General features: G+C 35.3%; 1 protein-coding gene across 1 annotated transcript; it reads left to right on the top strand.

Moving 5' to 3' along the window:
• Window positions 1-2,795: 2,795 nt before the first annotated feature.
• On the top strand, window positions 2,796-21,648 carry LOC113050693 (rab11 family-interacting protein 4B-like). The gene is made up of 13 exons (XM_026213920.1): window positions 2,796-3,077; window positions 8,559-8,770; window positions 8,939-9,127; window positions 10,191-10,319; window positions 13,260-13,295; window positions 14,649-14,748; window positions 15,641-15,744; window positions 15,976-16,116; window positions 16,599-16,680; window positions 17,035-17,172; window positions 17,673-17,831; window positions 19,593-19,736; window positions 20,360-21,648. The coding sequence occupies exons 2-13, from the start codon at window positions 8,586-8,588 to the stop codon at window positions 20,474-20,476; spliced, it is 1,524 nt and encodes a 507-aa protein (XP_026069705.1). The 5' UTR covers window positions 2,796-3,077; window positions 8,559-8,585; the 3' UTR covers window positions 20,477-21,648.
• The last annotated feature ends 235 nt before the right edge of the window (window positions 21,649-21,883 follow it).

The raw sequence follows: 21,883 nt of genomic DNA on the forward strand, positions 1-21,883 counted from the left end.
GATTCAAGTCCTCCATCCTCACGTCTTTTCCTTGCGTCCTTCCCTCGCATCCTGAAGAGGTGAAGCTAAGACACGAGGAAAGGAAGCAAGGAAAGGAAACGAGGATGCACAAATAATAATTGCTGCTTTGCTTACAGCGGTAACCAAGGAAAAGCTATATCACAGTGCCACCTGCTGTCAGAGAGTGAATTTGCCCCTCATTCAGACCTGCTGTTTTTTTCATGCACATATGTTTTATGTAGCAAAAAAGGTTAAAGTCAGACCATTCTGTTTTTGTTTTAAATCCTGAAATTTTACAGTCTACTCCAAACCAAAAACAACTGCAACATGAGACTGAATTTGCATCTCATTTAGACCTACTGCTGTTTTTGTTTCATGCAGATGTTTTATTATCTAACCAAAAACAAAAAACAAAGAAACGGCTAAATATAGACCATTTTTTGCTTTAAATCCTGAAATTATGCAATCTAATACAAATCTAAAATAATTGCTCATGCGTCATGCAACATGTAGCATCTTTGTTTTTTAAGACCAGTTTGCTTGTTATAAAGATAAAGTAAATAAATGTGCTTAAAAAAATCAAAATAAAATCAGCAACCAGTATGAATCAACCAATTTTCAAATATTTTTAACTTAACAATTAAACTCAGCACAACTGACGTCAATAGTTGGTGCATAGGAAACAAAGACCAGCAAGATCAAAAACTAAAAAGAAAAAAAACAGATCCTTTCTATACAAAAAATCTAAATATTTATTTACTACGTTTCGGTCGCATGACCTTTATCAAAAAAATTTTTAAACATGACATCACAAAGTACACACCATTTAAAAACAGATTCATGACCAATCACTGTAAAGATTTTTTGCTTTTTAAATAAAATTTGATTCTGAATCAGCCGTGATCGGTGCATCACCACTTAAAATACTAAATAAAAGGCCTCAAATTGGAAATAAAATCTGGGATATCTTTTCCTATCGATTCTTCAACCAGTAGATTTTATCTTTCATAAAGGCTAAGGTCTGGGATCTTGGGCTTAGAAATGTTGGTGACCACTGTTCTAAATCACAAACATCTTAAAGACATTTTCTAAATGTCTATTTGATATATGATAGGAAATGTCCTATAGACGTATTGAAGATGAGCAAACACTGTACGTCTTGCAGATGGAAATGCAGAAGTCAAATAGACTTGTGCTATTAGGGGTGGGAATTCTCCTATGACGTTGAAAGATTAATTGAAAAATTAAAAATGAATGGATTCAAAAGTTGACCCTGACCTAGACCAGCTCCACCTCTTTGGACGTAATGGGTAGAGCTTGACCTGGTTATGTTTAGGGACAGGGATATGGTTGAATGTGGTTGGATCCACCATTTTATCCAGAGAGGGGGAGATGGACATTAAGTTCCAAACTTTGGCTCTGCAGCAAGCACCTTCTCATAAAATGTTCGACCCGTGGACAGGGGGGCTAAATCTACACAAAACTACGCACTCTGCCTAGGCTGTCTACTTATTTGAACTTTTATTCACAGTGAGCTATATATATATCTCAAGCTCACATATTAACTCAGAACTCCACACTTCTTGTCTAAAAAAAGAGTTAAGTCATATATTCATATATTATAAGTCAAATATTAAGTCATTTGAACACTTTTATTCAGTCTGTCCATGTGAATTATACTCTGGACTGCAAAGTCTGAATAGAATCACTGATAGCCTTTACAATGAAATGGGCACAAACCTTTAAAAAATTGAATTGAACAAATAGACTGCTGCCATTGGTTGACCTGTGGCCAAACTCTTTTTGAGAGAGCCCATGAGAGAAAACTCTTTTCCAGATAATTAGCTTTCATTCACCCATCAACCCAAAGAGCCTAATTTCTCTTTCTCATTCTCTTTTTGCATCTACAAACCTTTTTTTTTTTTTTTTTTTTTTTATCAAGAGGGTAAAATGTGTAACAAAATCTGAGGTCAGAGTTAAAGAAAACTGACACCACTGTTTTTTTTCCCTCTGATAAATAAACAAGATACCACTGTTCATGGCAGGAATAATAAGAGCTGTAAATTTACTAGTGTGTTAGTCTTGGACTTCCATCAAGAGGTTTGGCAGAAGTTTTATGTGGTTTGGGGTCACTTGTATTAATGTGACATGAAGTGAGAAACTGGAGAGAGGTGTGGATGAAGAACATTTACCTAAGCTAATGGAGAACACACTGAGAAAACTTAGTATGAAGGGATATGGTTGTAGATATAAAAGGGCTTTTTGAGAGAACAGATGTTTCCAAGTCTGCAATAGTGCAATACAACCACAAATACGGTTTCACTTTTAATCAAGCGCAAACACAGAATACAAACTTTTCTTGCAAGGACGGAAGTGAAATTGTGAGGTTTGACACTTTTGTGTGTGATGTGTTGCAATTAATATCATCTCCCCCAACTTCCCCTTTTGTGCCATTTCTGGTCATACAAATCCTTTGAAAGTTATCTTTACATGTGTTTAGATTTTTTATTATAATTTTTTTTTTTATAACTGTATCTGAAAATGTTTCACTTGAATTGAGTTTTTGTAATGTTTTAAGTCCCTAAGCCCATCAGCCTTAAAACTACCGCACTTCTTGTTGCCACAGTGACTAGGTATGTGTACCTGCATATGTAAATACTTTAGACATGAGCTAGTGTGCAGCTTTTTCAGCTCCACCCACAGGACCTCCCCTGAAGCCGGTTGCCTGGCAGCAGCCATAGAGATAGAGAAGGGGAGAGTAGGAGTGGCTGGAAACCCACAACTGCTGTCAGAGCTTCTGTGAGTGTGTGGAGGGAGGTTGTGTGGTCAAGCAAGTCTGAATTGTGCAGTGTGTTAGGACAAGTTTCAGAAACTTTTAGATTCATTCTTGCAATGAGCATATAATCAGATAAGGATTCTCTCTCTCTTCCTTGATTATGGACTACAGTAGCTAAGGACTTTTGAACAGAAGTTTACTACTGGATGAGGCCTCACCTGTTTCGTTTTGAGTTGGATGTCAACAGTGAACTGTGAGGAGTGGAAGAAGAGATCATGGTCACTCGGTTGTGAGAGACAAGGTAAGAGGAGCTCTTTATATTGTGTTTGGAGGAAAGGAGGAAAGGACTTATAAAGAATATAAAGAATTCATGTCAAGTGTTGCTTACTCATGGATTACATTTACTTGTTCCCATTTAATTTTTTGTTGCTTCTAACACTTCTTTACTACCACTAATATGCCTATACTTTGTCTTTTGTTGATCTTCAATCGTGTTCTCTATTGTACCTTTCTCTCTCTTGTTAAACTATCTCATTGCCCTGGAGTCAGTTGGTAATGAGATTAGTTGTTAATTGAGGGCAGCTGGCAACTTGTGTGTGTGCATAAACCTAAAAGTCATTTATAGAAGCAGCAGACATAATCAATATGTAGGTCAAATTATGTTTCACCGTTTTTTTCTGACCTTGACACTGACTTTTCTGCAAAACATAAAGTGACTGATATTAGAATGCTTGTAACATGAATACTTTCCATAAAAACTACTATGTTACTATGTTTTGAATAAAATACTATAGTTGAATAAAATACTGTAATCTCACAACTTTTACAAATTTACAAATGTAAGCCTTAATAATATAACTGCCTATAATTGTGTTCCCGGAACACGTAGAACACACCTCATCAGGTAACTAGAACAGCTTGAGTCATGACAGACCATTTAAAATGAATTCTATGTGAGTGTTTTAGATATGGTTTGAGTGTCAGTGAATATGGGTGTCAGTTGCTTAAATATCTTGGTCTGTAATTGAAACCTACAAACAAAGAATTTCCTTAAAATTGTAGCTGTCTAGTTTATCTCAAATGAAATGATGTTAAAACTGCTGCAGATTTTTTTAAATATGTAACTTTGTATTTTAAAGTTAATTGTTATTGGAAGTATTGTAAATGTGACTGTGGCAGCCCTGCTGTCCCTATCTGTCATCTCGCTGACATTTGTTATATCACCTGTCTCTCACCCTCGCAAACAGCCTTTCATTTTCTTTCTCTCTGCTGTCTCAGTTAGTTTGAGTCTGCTAAATATAGAGACGACAAGACCAGGGCATACTTGAATTTAATTCCTCACTTGACTTTCCCCACAGTGACAGTATTGTGTAAAATGCACACTCTGAATATCTGTCCGATTTTATATTTTGACCACGAATCAGAAAAAAATGAAATTTGATATTTAGAACTCCAACATTTATTCAATAAGCATGACATTTAGCAGCAGTCGTGCTTTTAGAAATTTTAGCTTTTTTGGCTTTGACAGCTGTGCTTTAAAAGTACTCTTGAAATCCCCATTAATCTTTTTCTGTACCTCTGTGTCAAGATATCTCTCACACAAAACCCTACAGCTTGAGTTACCACTTTAGCACAGTGCAGGGTTCAATGCACTTTACAAACTGCACAGCTGTATGTTTCAAAATGAATGAATACATCTTTAGTATAGCAGCCTGGCACAATCTACGCTAAACATATAGCACTCCACAGAAATAGTATGTTTATAAATATAATATTTTTGCTGATCCATTAAATAAATACACTGTTTAAATATGAGAATTATGCATGTGGGACGTAAACCTGGTCTTGGCAAGGAGTGTTTGATATTGACAAAACTGTAGTTTGAACACGTTGTGTGTGTGTGTTTATTTATTTTTTATTTTTTTGTATTGCAAAAATTGCAGCGCATCTCAGGATGGTGACTCATTGGCTCCTGTGCATCAGCTTGGCCTTGAATGATCTTTATTGTTTTTTTTCCTGGGTGTGTGTGGGAGTGAAACCGTCTCCTCAGCTAAGTGAGAAATGTGAATCAGTATGATACATTATACTGTTCATCATTATAAATATGGAAAATACACTCGTCACTTCTGTCCAGTTTCAGTATGTAAGAAAATACCATGAGATGGGCACTTGGTCAAAGAGTTTCTGGGCTTACAGCTGACAAACAAGAGCATTCCATAGAAATCACTCCACAAAGTAGCCACTCCTCACTTCATGCAACTCCAGTCTTCAAGCTTAATGGAACAGTTCTTTCTTAATGTAAAAAAACAACAACTACAAAACTTTTTTTTGGAAACAAGTATGGTTAATATCAGTTTGGTTTGGCAGGATCTAAAAGTAATACATTCAGTTTTTGCTTTATATTTACTTTTTACTGAAGCGGCATTGATTATAAACCGATTCATGAAATTACAGAAATGTAAAATGTAGACTATAAAACAAACGTTGAACCACTGGAACATTAACTTAACCAACAAGTAACAATATTTTAGTTATATCGCATGTCCAATCCAGGGAAGTTATTATAAAGGTACATTTTAAGTTGTAATATCTAGTTAGCTATCGAACTTTCATTAGAAAACCTCATAGTTTTTGAGATATAATGACATCTTGTAGTCTGGGGTTAATATGTGACAACAGTAGATCCGGTCTCCAATACACACATTTTGTGTGTGGACCTATACAGACTAAAAGATTAAGAAAAGTAATTTAAATCCAAGGTAAAATCAGCCATTGACTGTGTAAACTAATGAACTTAACCAATAGTTTGAAGAGAGTTTGCGCTGTAGAGCTGTTGTATGTCTGACTTGCTTTAGTTTGTAATGAGGCCTGATGAGGACAGCTATGAATTCTCTAGGCAGTTAGCAGTTTAATGGATCTTATGATGATAAGCTGTTAATAAGATGGAAATGAGAACAGGGCCTGGGGGCTCTTTGGTTCAAAGGCGGACATGACACATGACACAAAAAGTATTCAAGAGACCCTGATGTACGCTGTTGATCCTGTCGTTGTCTTTAGCTGTACCCTTTCTGCCCTGGGGAAGGATTATGTTTTTATCATTTCTCCTTAGTGATATCACATGAGTTTACCTTTCTAAATTCTGTTGTCGAAGTTCATGTAATTACCTGACTATACCAGTTTGTTGTTTTGGGAGCAGTGTTTAACCCTACATGAAACAGACTTCTCTAAAAGTGATGTAAGAGGCAGGTGGAGAGGTTTGTGATTGCTAACTTAAGCTTACTCTTCCTTGTCTTACTTAATCCTAGTATTGTGTTAAAAACCAGTCACAAGGTTGGTGTTGTTTTTTCTCTCTCTCTCTTTACACTTCAGCTGGTTTCGAGTCATTTAATAATTGTTGCTTATCTTGCTTTCTGTCTAAATTAGAGCCTGCTAACTGTACATGTTCAAATGGTTAGTTAGGCCCATTTTAGTTTTGCTTACTGTATTCATGAAACAGCTGCCCACAGTGGCCTTGAAGCTGTTTGCTGAAAACCCATTAAAGCATTATGTAGGGGCTGGTGGGTGGTATGCTTGTGACTTACCACCCACCATCTGTCGAAGTGGACTGGTGGAAGACTCTCACGTCCTTGACTAGACCAGAAGTCATTGCTACTACACCGATTCTCAACCCCTTAACCACATTGTGTTTGTGCTGAAAATAGCTTTAGATATGTACTCAATGACAGCTGGGAAAATCATGAGATGAGAACATAAATGATGTCTAACTATGTGGTGTAACTATACAGTAAAAAGTATATATATACATATATATATATATATATATATATATATATATATATATTATCTTACATCTACTGGGATATGGCAGTTTAGAGAGTTTTATTTTTTTATTTTTTTATTTTTATAAATGAATCGATAAATTATAATAAATGAGCATCACAACACCGTTACTGTGTTGTGATTGAAACATTTATATCGAGAGAAACTCCTGATCACTTTTTCCCTGATATCCTGCCATGGCTACTTGAAGTGCCCTCATTCTCTGTTTACCAACTGGTTTCAGTTCATCAAAGAAAACGGCAGAAACTTTAACAAACTACGTCATCATAAACACAATTGTTATGTTTTTATACAGTCATGTCAGGTATCAGAGGTTCACAAAGAACAGCATGCCTTTTCAGTTTCATGTATGGTACATTGTCTGAGGAAGGGATTACGTAATGCTTGCTAATGAGAAGTGTTCTCAACATATGAACAATACACTTATATTCTGAATGTTAAAATTATTTGTAGACCATTATGCTATCTTATTCTAAAGGGGCATTGAAATGTGAAATGCGATTGCCTTTTGTGCGTTTCACACATGCATAATAAAGCATTCAATGTGTGCATTTACAGATCACTTTCTAGCATTTTAATTTGTTTAAGAGCATCCTGCAGGGCTTTGAATGTCATGTTTCAAGTTGCGGCGAGTTGTGTGCATTTATAATAAAGTGCTCAAGCATACAATAGGTACACATACTCATATGCTGCTGTTATGAGGAGGAGGATATCTATTCACAAATACAAGAGCACATAATTACCTACATTTTGTGACCTGTTTTGATTTTATCCTGTGCCACAAAAATAAAAATGTGTGTCTTTTGTTTCTGAAAAAGAAGGTGGGAGAAAAAGTGTCTCAAACATCTGTGTGTGTGTGTGTTTGTGTGTGTGTGTGCGCACTCATTGCTTCTGTTCTGTGTATGTAGGACCACTCACTGTTCAAGCAGCCTGACCACACACTGGCATTTTGTATCCCTACCCCCTCATGTTCAGCACAACACAATACTAAAGAACTTTTTTTTGGTCTTTTTTATTTATTTATTTTTTTCTCACACACGTACACCCACCTACTGTTTGCTCAACTAACAAAAGTGACTGTTTGAGTTGTAGAGCCAGTTTAGTAAACCACAGTAGCAGTGTTTGATTGATTTAAAAATTGGGATGAGATTATGGTTTTGCAGTTATGTCCATTCTTCTAAAAGAAGGAACATTGGTGCCTACCCAAGTTTAGCCATGTAGCTTTTGTTTTTGTTATTTCCATACCAAAACATATTACGAGCAGTTTACTTGAATTTCTTTGTTGTATTTTCTTTATTTGATATTCAGTGGCAGGGTGACACAACTTTCCTGATATCAGAATGAATAAAACCGCCTCATAAACAGAATGACATTTTAGAAAATTAAACCATATAAAATATGGCATAATCTTTTATTTATATTTCAAAGTCAAAGTCATGTGTTCCAATTTTTTTTAATAAAAACCACGTGACTGTATCAAGGTCAGTCATTTTCTGAAACACAATGATGTAAACATAATGATTTGTAAATTCATAAACCCTTGAATAATATATTTAAAACTTTTTGGAATATAATGATTATGATTTTCACTTGATGGTAACACATCATGCCGTTTTTAGTTACATTTATATGGTATAAATGGTATGAAAGTTTTTCAAAACTGTATTATACCAATAAGAATAGAAGGAATATTTACATATTTAAAACTAGATGTTTAATAATTTTTTTTTCTTAGCTAATTTTACTAACATCAAATGGGTGAACTGTTGATATCCAGCAGCTTGTGAGGCATCAAAATATGGATAGGATTATCATAGATAATAAATATTATTTCTGTTAGACATCCATGCGTCCATGATAATTTCATCATTGTTTCTATTCTTCTGTAAACCAAGTTGGGTGTTGTGTGACTTTTCTAACAGTTTAATCTCTGACCGTACAGTCAGGATAGGTCAGGATACCAGTTATCATGTCCATCCAGGAGTGCCCAGAGAGTCCAATGCTCGAGGATGAGGAGGGTGAGGAAGACAGAGGGGTGGAGAGGGAGTCAGACAGAGACAGTGCAATAGACAGTACTCTGTCGTCAGAGATCTCAGATGGAGGCAGAACTGCAGAAAAAGAGGATGGGATTGGACTTTGCCTCGCAGGAGAAAAGTAAGTGTTTTTTGTATACACAAGGGTGAATTCATGGACTTGCAAATTAATTCATGAATTGAATAATTATAGCTTTCACTGATATTAAGTGAAAAAAACTAAGTGTACAGAAAAGTGCACAAAAAATAAATGCTTTTAGAATGTCCATTCCTTCTCTCATTTCTCAAGGTGTGGTCAGATGTATAATCGTTCCGAGACATCTGATCATTCTACACGTTCATCTGCTTCATTAAATGAGGGGCAGTTTGAGGACTATGGAGAGGGAGAGGACGGAGACTACACTCCAAGCAGTCCCTTTCCAGATGATGAGATCCGCATTAATGGATGTTCAGATCTGGGCTCTTCTGTTTCCTCCAGGTGTGTTGGTTTGTGTGTGTGTATTACTACTACTACTTATAATAATAGTAGTAGTAATAATAACAATAACAATAATAATAATAATAATAATAATATTTAATAAAATTAATAATAATAATAATATTTAATACAATTATTATTATTATTATTATTATTATTATTATTATTATTATTATTTTTTATTTTTTTTTTTACATCTAACTACAGCAGCACTGTCTCTCCCTCTGACTGCTCCAAAGCCTGAGATACAGCGTGTAATGGTTCTTTTTAATCCTGACACACTAACCAAAACACTATCCAAAAGGCTGGATTTTCAATGCCCAAAGAAATAAAAATATAAATAAATAAATAATCACAGAGTAGAAAACAACTTTTGTGCATTTAATTTATTAATCATATTTACTTGTTCTATACATGTTTACCTGTCCCCCAAAACTACTACCTTCTATTTTCAGTATTTTAATTGAAAAAGGAACATTTTACCCAACCTCATTTTCTATTATTATTATTATTATTTATTTTATTTTTTTATCAGGAAGATGTTGATTTGTAGTATAAATCAAATTAAAATAATCTGCTTTATATGATACATGTTCTGTCATCTAATATGCATATCTGACTGCAAATTATATTGTAACCCAGAAGTGAAATCTCGAAAGCTTTTTTCATCATATAAATGCTTTATATTTGTACACAATACTACCACCCTCAACGGATGGTGGTCATGTATTATAACAATTGCATTCTTATACCCAATTTCTAAGTGCTCAAACTGATGGTGTTACCACCATCCCCCAGTCTTGAAGGATTTGCATATAATCTACTTGGCTCAAATAACTGTTGAGGCATGTTTGAATAGGCATGATGCTTCTATGGGGGAGAATTTTTATTTTTTTATCAGACTTGGCTTACTATAGATTTTATTTTTGTTTCCTTAGTTTTCACTATTGCATTTTTTTTCTCTCTACATTCTAATTATATTGTTTATTGAATGTTTTCATAATGCTCATTTAATATGCCATAAGTGTGTTTGACCCTGTTTCCCTCTCCCTGTTTCCTCCAGTGCTGGTCAGACTCCTCGGAAGATGCGCCATGCTGGTAACCAGATGGATGTGTTTTGCTCTCAGTGTTATAAGAGGGTCAGTCTGCTCAAAGACCTGGAGAACAGGCTGAAAAATCTCAAAACCAACAGGTGCTGCAAAGGCTACAGTTTACATCTGTTATGAAAGATAAAGTAATAAAATACTTTTTACTGGGTGTAATACTGGGTGTAGGCTCATCTTCAGGAAGACTTGTTGTTAGAGTTAAATAAGGGTTAAATGGTTATTGACTTGTCTAGTTTCTATTCAGTAATGTAAAGAGTGATCCCTCACATCTGGGAAATAAGCTTTTAGTGGCTTGGGATTAGGGGTGGGCGATATCTCGATATTTAAAATATATCGAGATATTTTTTAAACACGATATGGATTTTGACATATCGTATATATCGATATATTGTTTATATTCTGATTCCGCCACTTTGCTTGTTTGCCTTCCCTGTGCTGTGCTCGCCCCCGCTCGCTCGCCCCCCACCTCCTTGCTTTTGTCCCCTCTCACCTCGCGTGTAGAGAACTAGTCAAAAAAAAAAAAAAAAGACAACTGGCTCCATTATATGGAGATACTTCAGTTTTAAAGTGTAGGGCGAACGGCAGGCAGATGTCTACTGTAGGGCCCAATGAAACGCGGACGGAATCGCGGAATCCAGTCATAAAAATGGAATTTACAGTTTAACGCGGAATGTCACGGAATTGGTCAAATTTTAAATGAATTAATCAAAAGTCGGTCATGCACTTACATCAAATCGCGAAATGGACTAATACCTGCAAATATTAACCCGGAAAAGTCTATTTAAATATGAATCCTGCATGTTCTGCGTGTCTGTGTCAACGAATGGAGCAGAAGCGCGTCTTCATTCATTAAACACGGAAGCTAGCATAACGCTCGCGCTGATTTCATTGTATTTCCTCTCTCTAAATAAAGACGTGAACACATGAGGAACATCTCCAGAACTGCACTGAGAGTCACTTCATGAGCATCTGACCGTTTGATTTGAGTAAGACTAGCTCATATCACATCATAGACTGTGGTATAACATAACTGTAAAGGTAAACCCGTCAAAATAAAAGTATTTGACAGAAATCTATTACTATTGGACAGCAGAATGTAGATAGCCCACTACTACTACTATTAAAATGAAACGAACATAATTTTATAAGGAATAATCACACAACATTTCTCCCATGTTTTATTTTTAATAGTAAATCCCCTTTGTTTACCAAAAAATAAAGTTTGCTTAATTTTAAATAATTAAAAGATAAATTAAATGAATGTTTTATGCCTTCATTTGATAATCAGAAAAATGTAAATACACAGAATTTCTGAAGGGAAAAAAACATTTCACATAAGGCTATTTTAAGAATTGTTTTTAACTAATTAAGTTGTTTTTATGCATTTAAATAATTGCACATGCTAAAACACAGAATTAGGTAACAATAAAACATATGGTGAAGAAAAAAATAAAATGTTTCATAGGCCCCTTAACATGTAATATTTGCCATATTTGTTTTTGCAGTAGTTTTTTGGGGGTTATTTTTCCTGTAAAGATATCGAGATATATATCGTAAATCGAGATATAGCAAAATATATCGAGATATATTTTTTGCTCCATATCGCCCAGCCCTACTTGGGATCCACATTAGAGACGCATTGGGAGAATTAGTGGTCATCAGTTCTTTATTGTCTTCTTGAGGGCTACAATAGACAAAATGAAAGTGACAGTGTAATAGAGGCAGTGTGTTCCTCAAGGAGTTAATGTGAGTATAAACTTGCTGCAGTCTCTCTGCACCATTAATGATTCACTTCTTTTCCAAACATCATTCTGCCCACCACTTAAGAGCTTTATTAGGCATCTGGAAGCATCTGACTCGGTGTATTCTGCATTTTGAATCATTCTTACTCGTATACATACACGAACAAACAGGTAAACTCTTCTGAGGCTTTGGATGCTTTGGATCCTTTTCTCTTCTGCCAGTTTCAAAGATTTCCAGTGAGTTTACTTTAACATTTTTGTATTTTTATTTTGAGAGGGCTTGTAATTGGCTTCTCATATCTTACCCTCTCAAAACCGAGTATCAACTATAGGAATTGGATCAGATAGACAGAGGGATTTTGGGGAAGAGAGTGCCATACTATACAAGGGGAAGAAAAAAAAAAGATGGGGTGGGCTACATGATAGAGAGGAGGAATGAAAGCTGAATGCCTTGTCAGCAGGCTGCTTCAAGAAATGCATTAGTTCACACCTCATTCTGTCACTGCTAGAAAAAGCTATGTCGGCAATAACTGTGTGTGTGTGTGTATGAGAGAGAACAGGAGAATGTTTTGTGTATGAATCTTTAGTTTGTGCTGTCCTGTAGAATATATTCATATGTGTTAATAATGGTTTTGAGAGGACAGTGAAGACTTTAACAGTTTTATAGTTTTATGGAAAGGAAACCATTAAGCCACATCCTTCAGTTGCTTTCTGCTTTTGTTGTGTTGATCTCTTCTCCAGTAACTTTAGTAACTGCAAGTTTTATATTTGTAGCAGTTGTATATTTAAACAATGTAACAAACTCTATTCAAAGATTTTTTGTGAGCTTTAAAGTTGGAGGTATGTGAGCTGATGTTCAGGGCAGACTCTACTGTAAATTTAAATATGTTGTGAGTGTATCTGGGTTAAATGCAAAAATTGAATGAAGCCTCTAATAAAGGTATAATTTGGTGCCCCATTACTTTTACTTTTTAAAAAGCATTAAATACACAAATCTGATATTTTTGTTTGGAGAATTATTATCATATATAACATATAATTAACAAGCATGTCTGTAACACCCTATAATTTGGCGATTTTGATCTGTTCCACATCAGAGCACTTGACCATCTTGATTAAAATCATATATGTTAACATATAATAACATATGTTGATCTGCCATTCAATTAATTGTTGTACAAATATATGTTTTTATTATTTTTGGGGTAATGTAAATATCAAACCGAGGGATTTACACCTGTTAATATGAAGTTTCTAATTGGCTATCTTTTGTTTGTTTTCCAGCCCAAACAGAAAGATCTCCAGCGCTGCGTTTGGAAGGTAGGTCAATCAATATCGCTCTGCTCAGTGTTTGTTTGTGTAGTCTATGCTGTTAATCATTACTGTGCTTGTTTCCAACTCCCTCGCTGCTCTGACTATGAGCACCATGTGGTTAAATACATGTTATATGGAGGTGTCATGTCAATATTAAGCTGGCAATATTAACCAAGAGGTGAAGACAGTTTGGGAAAGGAATATCTGTTCTAATTTAATTGAGATGGTTTTAGTGAAACTTTATACTCCAGTGAAAAGTCACTTGAAGATTTACAATACAGTAGAAGCACATAACCATGGAAAATTCCCTGAATATGTGCTCTAGATCTGTACCTGCCCTGCTTTTTTGTCTTATGTACCACAGCAGCCCCTCAGTAAGGGTACATCAAATCGCAAATGTGTTTCTCATATCAGCACAAATTAAATATAGTATGAAATCTGACAGTTGCGATAATTAGAACACCATGTCTCTCTCATTAGTCTGAATCTGCTTGAAAATGATTCATTATTAATATTATACATATTAAATAGATTTTCATGAAGGTTCCAGGCTTAGCCCTGGATGGGTGTCACTGCTATCGACAGTTCCCATTGTGTTTACGGTAATTACAAGAATCTGATCAAATGATGTGTAGGAGTGTAAATGATGGGTGGTAAAAATTGTGTGGGTGAATGACGGTTTTTCTTGTCCCTTTGGCAACCAGTCTCCTCCTCTAAATCACAGAGACAAGATGAAAGTTGCCTTATAAAGTTATTGCTTTTAACCTCGTCCTGTGAGTATGAAACACAGCAATGAAACAAAGTGACAACCAAGATTGGACTCTGCAGAAGAGTTATGTAAATGTTAATTTGTGTACACGAAAGATTACAGCTCTCAGAAGCTAATGCAAGTGGCCCAAGAGAATAGTGTGCGTGTCTGCACATGCGCTTTTGTCTTTTAGATGAGTGCTGTTTGGTTCTGTGTGGGTGGGTCGACTGGATCGGACACTACAGTTCTCACAATGCCTGTACTGATCAGTCCCTTCTCTCCCTAGTCACTGCAGTACTCCTATAGATGCTCAGGCATGGAATATAGAAATGTGGTCTGCTGCAGTGATGTAGCATGGGTAGTGTAGTTTGTAGTAGTATTGATGCTGCAGTGTAGTCCAATCCATCCATAGGTCTGAGCAGATAGGTAAGTGGGACGGTCCTCTTGCAAAATATAGCTCTCAGCATGGGATCTGAATGCTGAGGGTGCAAATAATTAACTGGTGCGGTGTGGGATAAAACCAAATATAAGGTAATTGTAATATCATTGTGATATTTATATATCATTGTATATTTTATGACTCACATATCTTATGTATTTTGTTCCAACAGGCAGCTGCTCCACAACAGTAACCTCAGCAGTAGTAACGGCAGCACAGAGGATTTGTTCCATGACAGCATTGACTCCAGTGAAACAGACATTACTGAGAAGGTAAAATCCCCTCACAGCACACTCACTTCCTTCCTGAACACAGCCCTGTGCAGACTGCATCAGCAATGCTGACTGTCTTTAAAGTGTCTTTTAAAACATGCTTAGTCCTGACCAGCACTCAGGAAATCACATCCGTAGATGTAAGCTTCTTAATCCAGGGGGTCAGATGGGTTTAGGTGATGCTGATGACTTAAATTGGATTTTGTCTGTATCTGGGGGTGCATAATTATGTCCCAATGGTTGGTTTTAATTTTACTTTAAAAACCGATTTCAGGATTTTTCAGATTTTCTCAATCTTGGAAAATTTAGAACATCTTCAGAAAATTGTTTCCATGATATGTATGTGTGTGTGTCTGTTTGTGTGTGTGTGTGTGTGTGTGTGTGTGTGTATATATATGTATGTTTGTACACACACACACAGACCCACTCACCAACCCAGTGTATATAATCCCACAACCACAAATATTACATTAAAATGTAATGTTTATTACAAAAAACAATACAATACACAAACATAAGTACATAATTCAAAAAACGATGGAAGTAGCTTTGTGGTGGAAATTGTGGATTATGATGTTTCTGAAAAATTACAGAATTCAATACGTGTCCACTGTAGGACCTTGTTAGTATACACATTAAACAAACTTGTTGGTGTGTGAAAAGTGTGTTTATTTTAAATGTTCAAATGGCCAAAAGTGCTCATAGTTGAAAAGAACATTTCCACTCCCCCATTTTTATTTAAATCCGGATCACTATAGGTTTGTACGCAAACACTTTTCAAACCTTTAACCTGCATTGTTTTTGTAAAACCTTTTTTTTTTTATTTTTTTTTTTATGTGCAGATCAACGGTTATGCTTACTGTACGATTTGCATATTGTTACTTTGCCACAGGTGAGTTACTTGGACAAGAAAGTGACAGAGCTGGAAAATGAGATTCTGATGAATGGGGATGTCAAGTCGAAGCTGAAACAGGAAAACATACAGTTGGTTCACAGGTAAATGGCTACTCAGTCACCCACTCTGCAGACAGAGTTCATTTCATTGGAACTATGTCATATGCACATGTATTTGCATACGTGTCTCTTTACACAGCAGATTCTTTCCACTAGCAAAACCTTCCATGAAAATAGTCCTAACAAAAGTTTTGAATTTGTTAAATGTTAAAAGTGGGCCCCAGCATGACTGACAAAATATTCATGATGTTAATGAGGACTGTGCTTCAACAGGATTAACGAGTTGGAGGAGCAGCTAAAAGACCAGGAGGTCAAAGCAGAGAGCATGATGGATGAGGAGCTCAGGAGACACAGAGAGGCCTACAGCCGACTGGAGAAAGACAAAAACACACAGATAGAGCTGCTCACAAATCGGTTGGTTCATCCCAAGACCAGAACTGCATTCTTGTTTCTTGTTTTCCAGTTAAATTATCCAAACATCTTTAAAACAAAATACTTTTTCATGTATCTAATGACACAGGGGAAATTAAAACTAACTAAATTTATTATATCAATTGAAATTGATTTGCCTGTGGGATAAGAAAATAATAATAATGCTATTATTTTTTTACTTATGCAGTAAATACTACAATGCTTTTAGGTTTTAGGTTTTTTACTCCATTGTCTCTCACTTCTTCCATTGTTAATGCATTTCAATTATAAAGCAGTCTCAAAGGGTCCTTTATGAGGGTGTTAGACAGAAGAGCGACACAGTTGAGCCACTGAAGGAGCCATTACATTTCATCCAGAAATCTCCATCTAGAGATTTTGATTCTCAGGGCTATATAGCAGTGAAATTTTATTGCAAAAGTATGATGGATGGCTCGTTTTATTATTTTTTTTTTTCCCACTGGCAGAGTATACCAGCTAGAGGAGGAAAATGGAGAGATGGCAATAAACACGAACCGACTTAAAGCCCAGACAGAGAAACTGGATGAGGTAGGATTTTTTTATTATACATAAACTGACTTCATGTTTTTTAAGAGAAAATAAAGGAAACCAACTATTGACTAAGATCGTATTGTTTTGCCAACTGAAAAAAAAATTACAACATGAACATATGACTATGAAAGAAGTATAGTGTGTGAAAAGTGTTTTCTAAATAAACATAGAACCAAAAGTGCTCATAGCTAAAAAAAAAAGTTTTGATTGTATTTAATAAAATATTACATCAAGCTTATTTTTAAATATTGGGTGAGAAAAAAATGACCCAGTAGTGAATATATAGATAAATGAATGACCAGCAATTGACCTAACTGACTATGCATACTATTTTTGTTTGTGTATCTGAAGGAGAGACGGCGGTTGACGGATAAGCTGGAGGATGCAAGCCTACGGTTGAAGGATGAGATGGATCTGTACAATAAGATGATGGACAAGCTACGACAGAACAGAAATGAGTTTAAGAGGGAGAGGGATACCATGCAGGAGGTAAGATTGTATTTGATAGATTGCACATTTTCAGTGAGCAAAATTGTAGTTAATTTCAGAAATGGCAACGAAGTAAACGGTTGAATTATTCAGGAAGCTGTTAGAAGCTCAGGTTGTCTTGTTGTGCCAATTGTTTTAAAATGTATGAAATCACACAAAATTATTTACAGATAGAAAAAGAGTGGCAGAGCATTAGGCACCTTTATTCGGCCTCCCCTCAGTACACAGGATTGTGTTTTTAAAAACCACAACTGAACATAGCCTTAACATGCATACATACAAGTCAAACACTGAGAATTTGTTCCACAAATATAGAGATGACGATTCACTAGTATATTGAAATTAATATATTAATTTAGTCCAGAGCTATACCTTTATGTTGTATTCTGCCTAAAGGCTATACAGCAACCATATTGACTGTCATGTATAAAATAGTTATGTTATCAGTTCAGTAGCCCAGTGCTTCTTATTTTTATGTTTTCTCTTTTATTGATGTTTAGCTAATAGAAGACCTTCGGCGAGAACTGGAGCACCTCCAAATATACAAGGTGGAGGCAGAAAGAATGGGGCATGGCCGCAGATCTTCCATTAGCCTATCAGAATACAGCACACGAACACGTGAGAATGAGCTGGAACAGGAGGTCAAGAGACTAAAACAGGTGAGAGAGATGGAAAACCGGTAACTTTAGCAGATCTATTTCCTATGGCTTTGGCTATGGTAGTTCTGTGTAGTCAGATCTCTTAGAAACCGAATGAGTGCAAATTAGTGGTTGACCGATATTGTTTCTTTGACAGCCGATATCTTGGAAAGCTGTCTAACACTCATTTTACCTACAGCACACAGAGAAAATGACAGGAATATGACAGTGAGCAAATGCATAAAGCGCAGCATCATTTGAAATCACGAGTTTAAAGTTTAATGCATTCAATTCACAAGGGCCGACGGTCACATAGAGAACACATGGTCATGCTGGATAAAAATGCACACTTCACAAGGTTTGTGAAATTAAATGTTCATTAGCCATTCAAAGATTTGTTTAAATTATATAAATGCTTATTTGCTTAATGCTGACAGCAAACTAGAAAGTATTATAATGTTTGTTATAATTGTTATAATACTTTTGTAATACATTTAATTCCTTTTTTAAGCTTTCTATCTGATTATTTTACAGACTTCTATCCATATTAGACAGAACTGTTAATGACCACAGCGAACAAAGAGGGAGAATGTGAGCACTGTGCGCTCAGGCGCTGCTTTTCTCAGCGTCGCCAAAATAAAAGTCCTCGAACACATCTGCCATGCCGAAAAACTTATCGGCCGATGCCGATATTTGAAAAAATGCCAAATATCGGCCAATATATCGGCCGACCACTAGTGCAAATTATTTAGCATTATTATATATATATAAATAAATATATAAAGTATATATATATAAATATATATACTTTCTTTATAAATGTTATTACTTTTTAACCTCTTGGAACTGGATGTGATATAACTGGAAAAGTATATATTTTTGTTTTAAAAAGCAAAGAAAGCACGAGAAAACAGTGATTTTTTTTTAATAATCTTGTCCACTCTGTGTACATGCAGAGGAACGTATCCAAGGACATGCCCTTTGACCTGCAAAAGCTTGTGTCTGCTCGGACACAACTCTGTCCAAGTCTGATGGTAAATGGTTATCCCTGTGCAGACTTAATATAATTTAATTAATCACTAATTTGTTCATTCACAAGGAGTCTTCTCATATAACATCTAACATAGCCACACTTATTTTGTAGGTGATAGATTTTGTTGTTTGTGTTCCTGTCAAAAGAAGGGGATAACTACACAATACCACAGAAGTGCTTTTATACAAAATATCATCAATATCACCTTTCGCCCACAGACGTGTTTCTCAGAGCTTTCTGTTTTCATACAGCTCTAATTTTTCATTTCCTTAACTCCACTGATGCTTCAGCCTTAAAGAAAACAAAACCCACTCCTCACTCATGCAAAACTCCATTCACATAAGTTGGAGTGATACAAATAATGAAATGGCCCGGTGCTATTATACTAAATATGAGCACACTTGGACACCACTTGACCAATCAAACTAGGGGGCTTGAACTAATTGTGGTACAAAGTAATGTAGCTAATTCTGCCACATTATTGTAAAACTAAAGATTTAGTATATCAAGTTTGGCGTATGTCTGTTGTAATAAGAACTGGTAATTTACTGTAGATTTCTAATCTACAGTCATTGCATAACCATCTCAAACAAGATTTTCATAATTTTCAAACTTCTGCTTTCTTTTGCCAGCAGAAGCTGGCCTAACCAACTTCTCTTGTTTTAGTTAACAAGGCCACAATAAGGAAAGGGAAAAGCAAGACAACTCTTTTGATGTAAATTTTAACTCTACACTCTTTCCTATCACAGGAGAACCAGAAACTGAGGGAACAGAATGAAGATCTAAATGGTCAGCTTCTCAGTCTAAGCCTCCATGAGGCCAAAAACCTGTTTGCCACACAGACAAAAGCACAGTCTCTGGCCATGGAGATTGACCATGCCTCCCGTGATCAGGTAAAATAAGTGAGGACTTTGATTTCAATATTGCAAACAAAGAGTACATGACTTTGATCTAGTTATAAAAGTAATGCTAGAGGAAGTCCATGAATAAAAACATCCGTTAATGTGTACCAGTGAGTAAAAGAGTATGAAGCACTTTTTTTTTTTTTTTGGAACATTCTCTGGAAAGGGCCTCTGGTGCAATTTAAAATATCAACAAAATATATTAATTTTGTGAGGTCCTTAAAGGAATAGTTCACACAAATATATATAATTATGTAATTTACTCAATTTCATACCATTCTAGTGGAGGAGGAAAAAACAAACAAGCAAACAAAAACTAAACCCTACTAATGAATGAGCTTTCTGTCTTCTGAGGAGCACAAAAGGAGAAATCAAATAAAATGTGTTCCGAAATGTCCATTAGCGTAATTGGGACAAAAGTTTTCTGAAACCACCAATAATAGGAACATGTCAAAAAGTTGTATGTGTGTGTTAATCTTGACCTTCTCAGAAGTTCTCAAATCTCATTCAATTTTTTTTTTTTTTTTTTTTTTTTTTTTTTTTGAAACTTATATTGCATTGACAGGTCCAATTAACCAGTCCAATAAAATTATAAATTGTTTTGATTTCCACAGTTGATGGAAGCCCTCAAGGAACAAGAGGAGATAAACTTCCGACTCAGGCAATACATGGACAAGATAATTTTATCTATTCTGGACCACAACCCTTCTATTCTGGAAATCAAAAACTAAGCAGTTTAAAAACTTAACTGTGGATCTAGAGCTCCCCCTGAGGTAGCACTGAACCTCAAATGACTTGTGCCTCTGTATGCACAATAACTACAATGTGCTGGTGTTCTGTGCACCTTTCTCATGCTACAGAAATCTTAAATATACTGGTTAATATTCCATGCACTTTTTAAGGACATTTTTGCTGCTCTGTACAACAAAAATGAGTTTTAACTGGAATGTAATTACTGAATTTCACCAACTAATATGTGTATACTGCATATGATACTGGATGTTATCACAGTGTATTTGAGTCATATGGATGGTATACTGTATGCTTGCTGAGTTTGCACTGGGATGTGATGAGAAAGGTTGAATGATAAAAAAAAGAGAGAGAAATAACTACCTATTTGATGTCCATCGAAGCCTGTCCCATTCATAGTTGAAGATTCAAGTATGATCAGAGGAAAGAGACATATTATATATGTTATGATTTTGGTGAGAGAGATTTAGACTTTTTGTCTTACTATTATACGATATGGCATGTGAGGGAATGATGTAAGGAGAGACAAATTAGAAAAATAGGGGAGAGGTAATTGAAACTGGAACTTGAAAAGGCAGTTGCCTGTAGTAAAAGACATACATTTTAAAGCAGGGCAGTGCTAGTCTATGTTTGCAATGTAAAGGTGAAATGTTTATTCTGACATTATACATGCAATATCTGTTATCCAAAAAGGAGTGATAATTCAAGAGGATGAATGTAAAATGTCATTGTGAATGTACCAAACAAGTAGTATTTTGTAAATAGTCAGTTCATCAGCTGAATTATGTTCTTAATAGCCTTAAAGAACTTGCACTTGGTATTTTAAACTAAAATAATATTTAGTTAATAATTTCAAATGCAACATTTTCATGATTTTTGTATGTACAAAAGCATGTACAACAGATAATGCAAATGTAAAACACACAGAAAAGTGAAGTATTCCTATACCAGGAAGTTTTCATATTTTGAATGTCAGACATTTTTTAAATGTAAAATTAATCTGAAAATGACAACTTTTTTTGAGTATCCTAAAAGTGTCCCCCAGAGTTACACATTTATCTTATTCAGTCAATAGATTGTATGACAATATCAACCATCTGATTTATTCTGTGCTGATCTAGGCCTACGTTCAGAATCTGTCAATTACAAAAAAAAAAAAAAAAAAAATTCTCACATAAATGCCTCCTTTTTCCTTGAGCATTGTGGCTTTTTACTCATCAGTTGAACCCTCAAGTAGACCTTTTATTCAGTCACACATTAAATAATTGCTAAGCTATATTACACTTTATACGTGTGTAGGATTTTAACAGTTTGTAAATTATGTAAAGAAATGACCTTTTTATTGTGTCACTCGTTGATTTTACATACTGTAGTTTCTCGGTTTATTT

This window comes from Carassius auratus, chromosome 31 (genome assembly GCF_003368295.1).
Source record: "Carassius auratus strain Wakin chromosome 31, ASM336829v1, whole genome shotgun sequence".
NCBI lineage: Eukaryota > Metazoa > Chordata > Actinopteri > Cypriniformes > Cyprinidae > Carassius > Carassius auratus.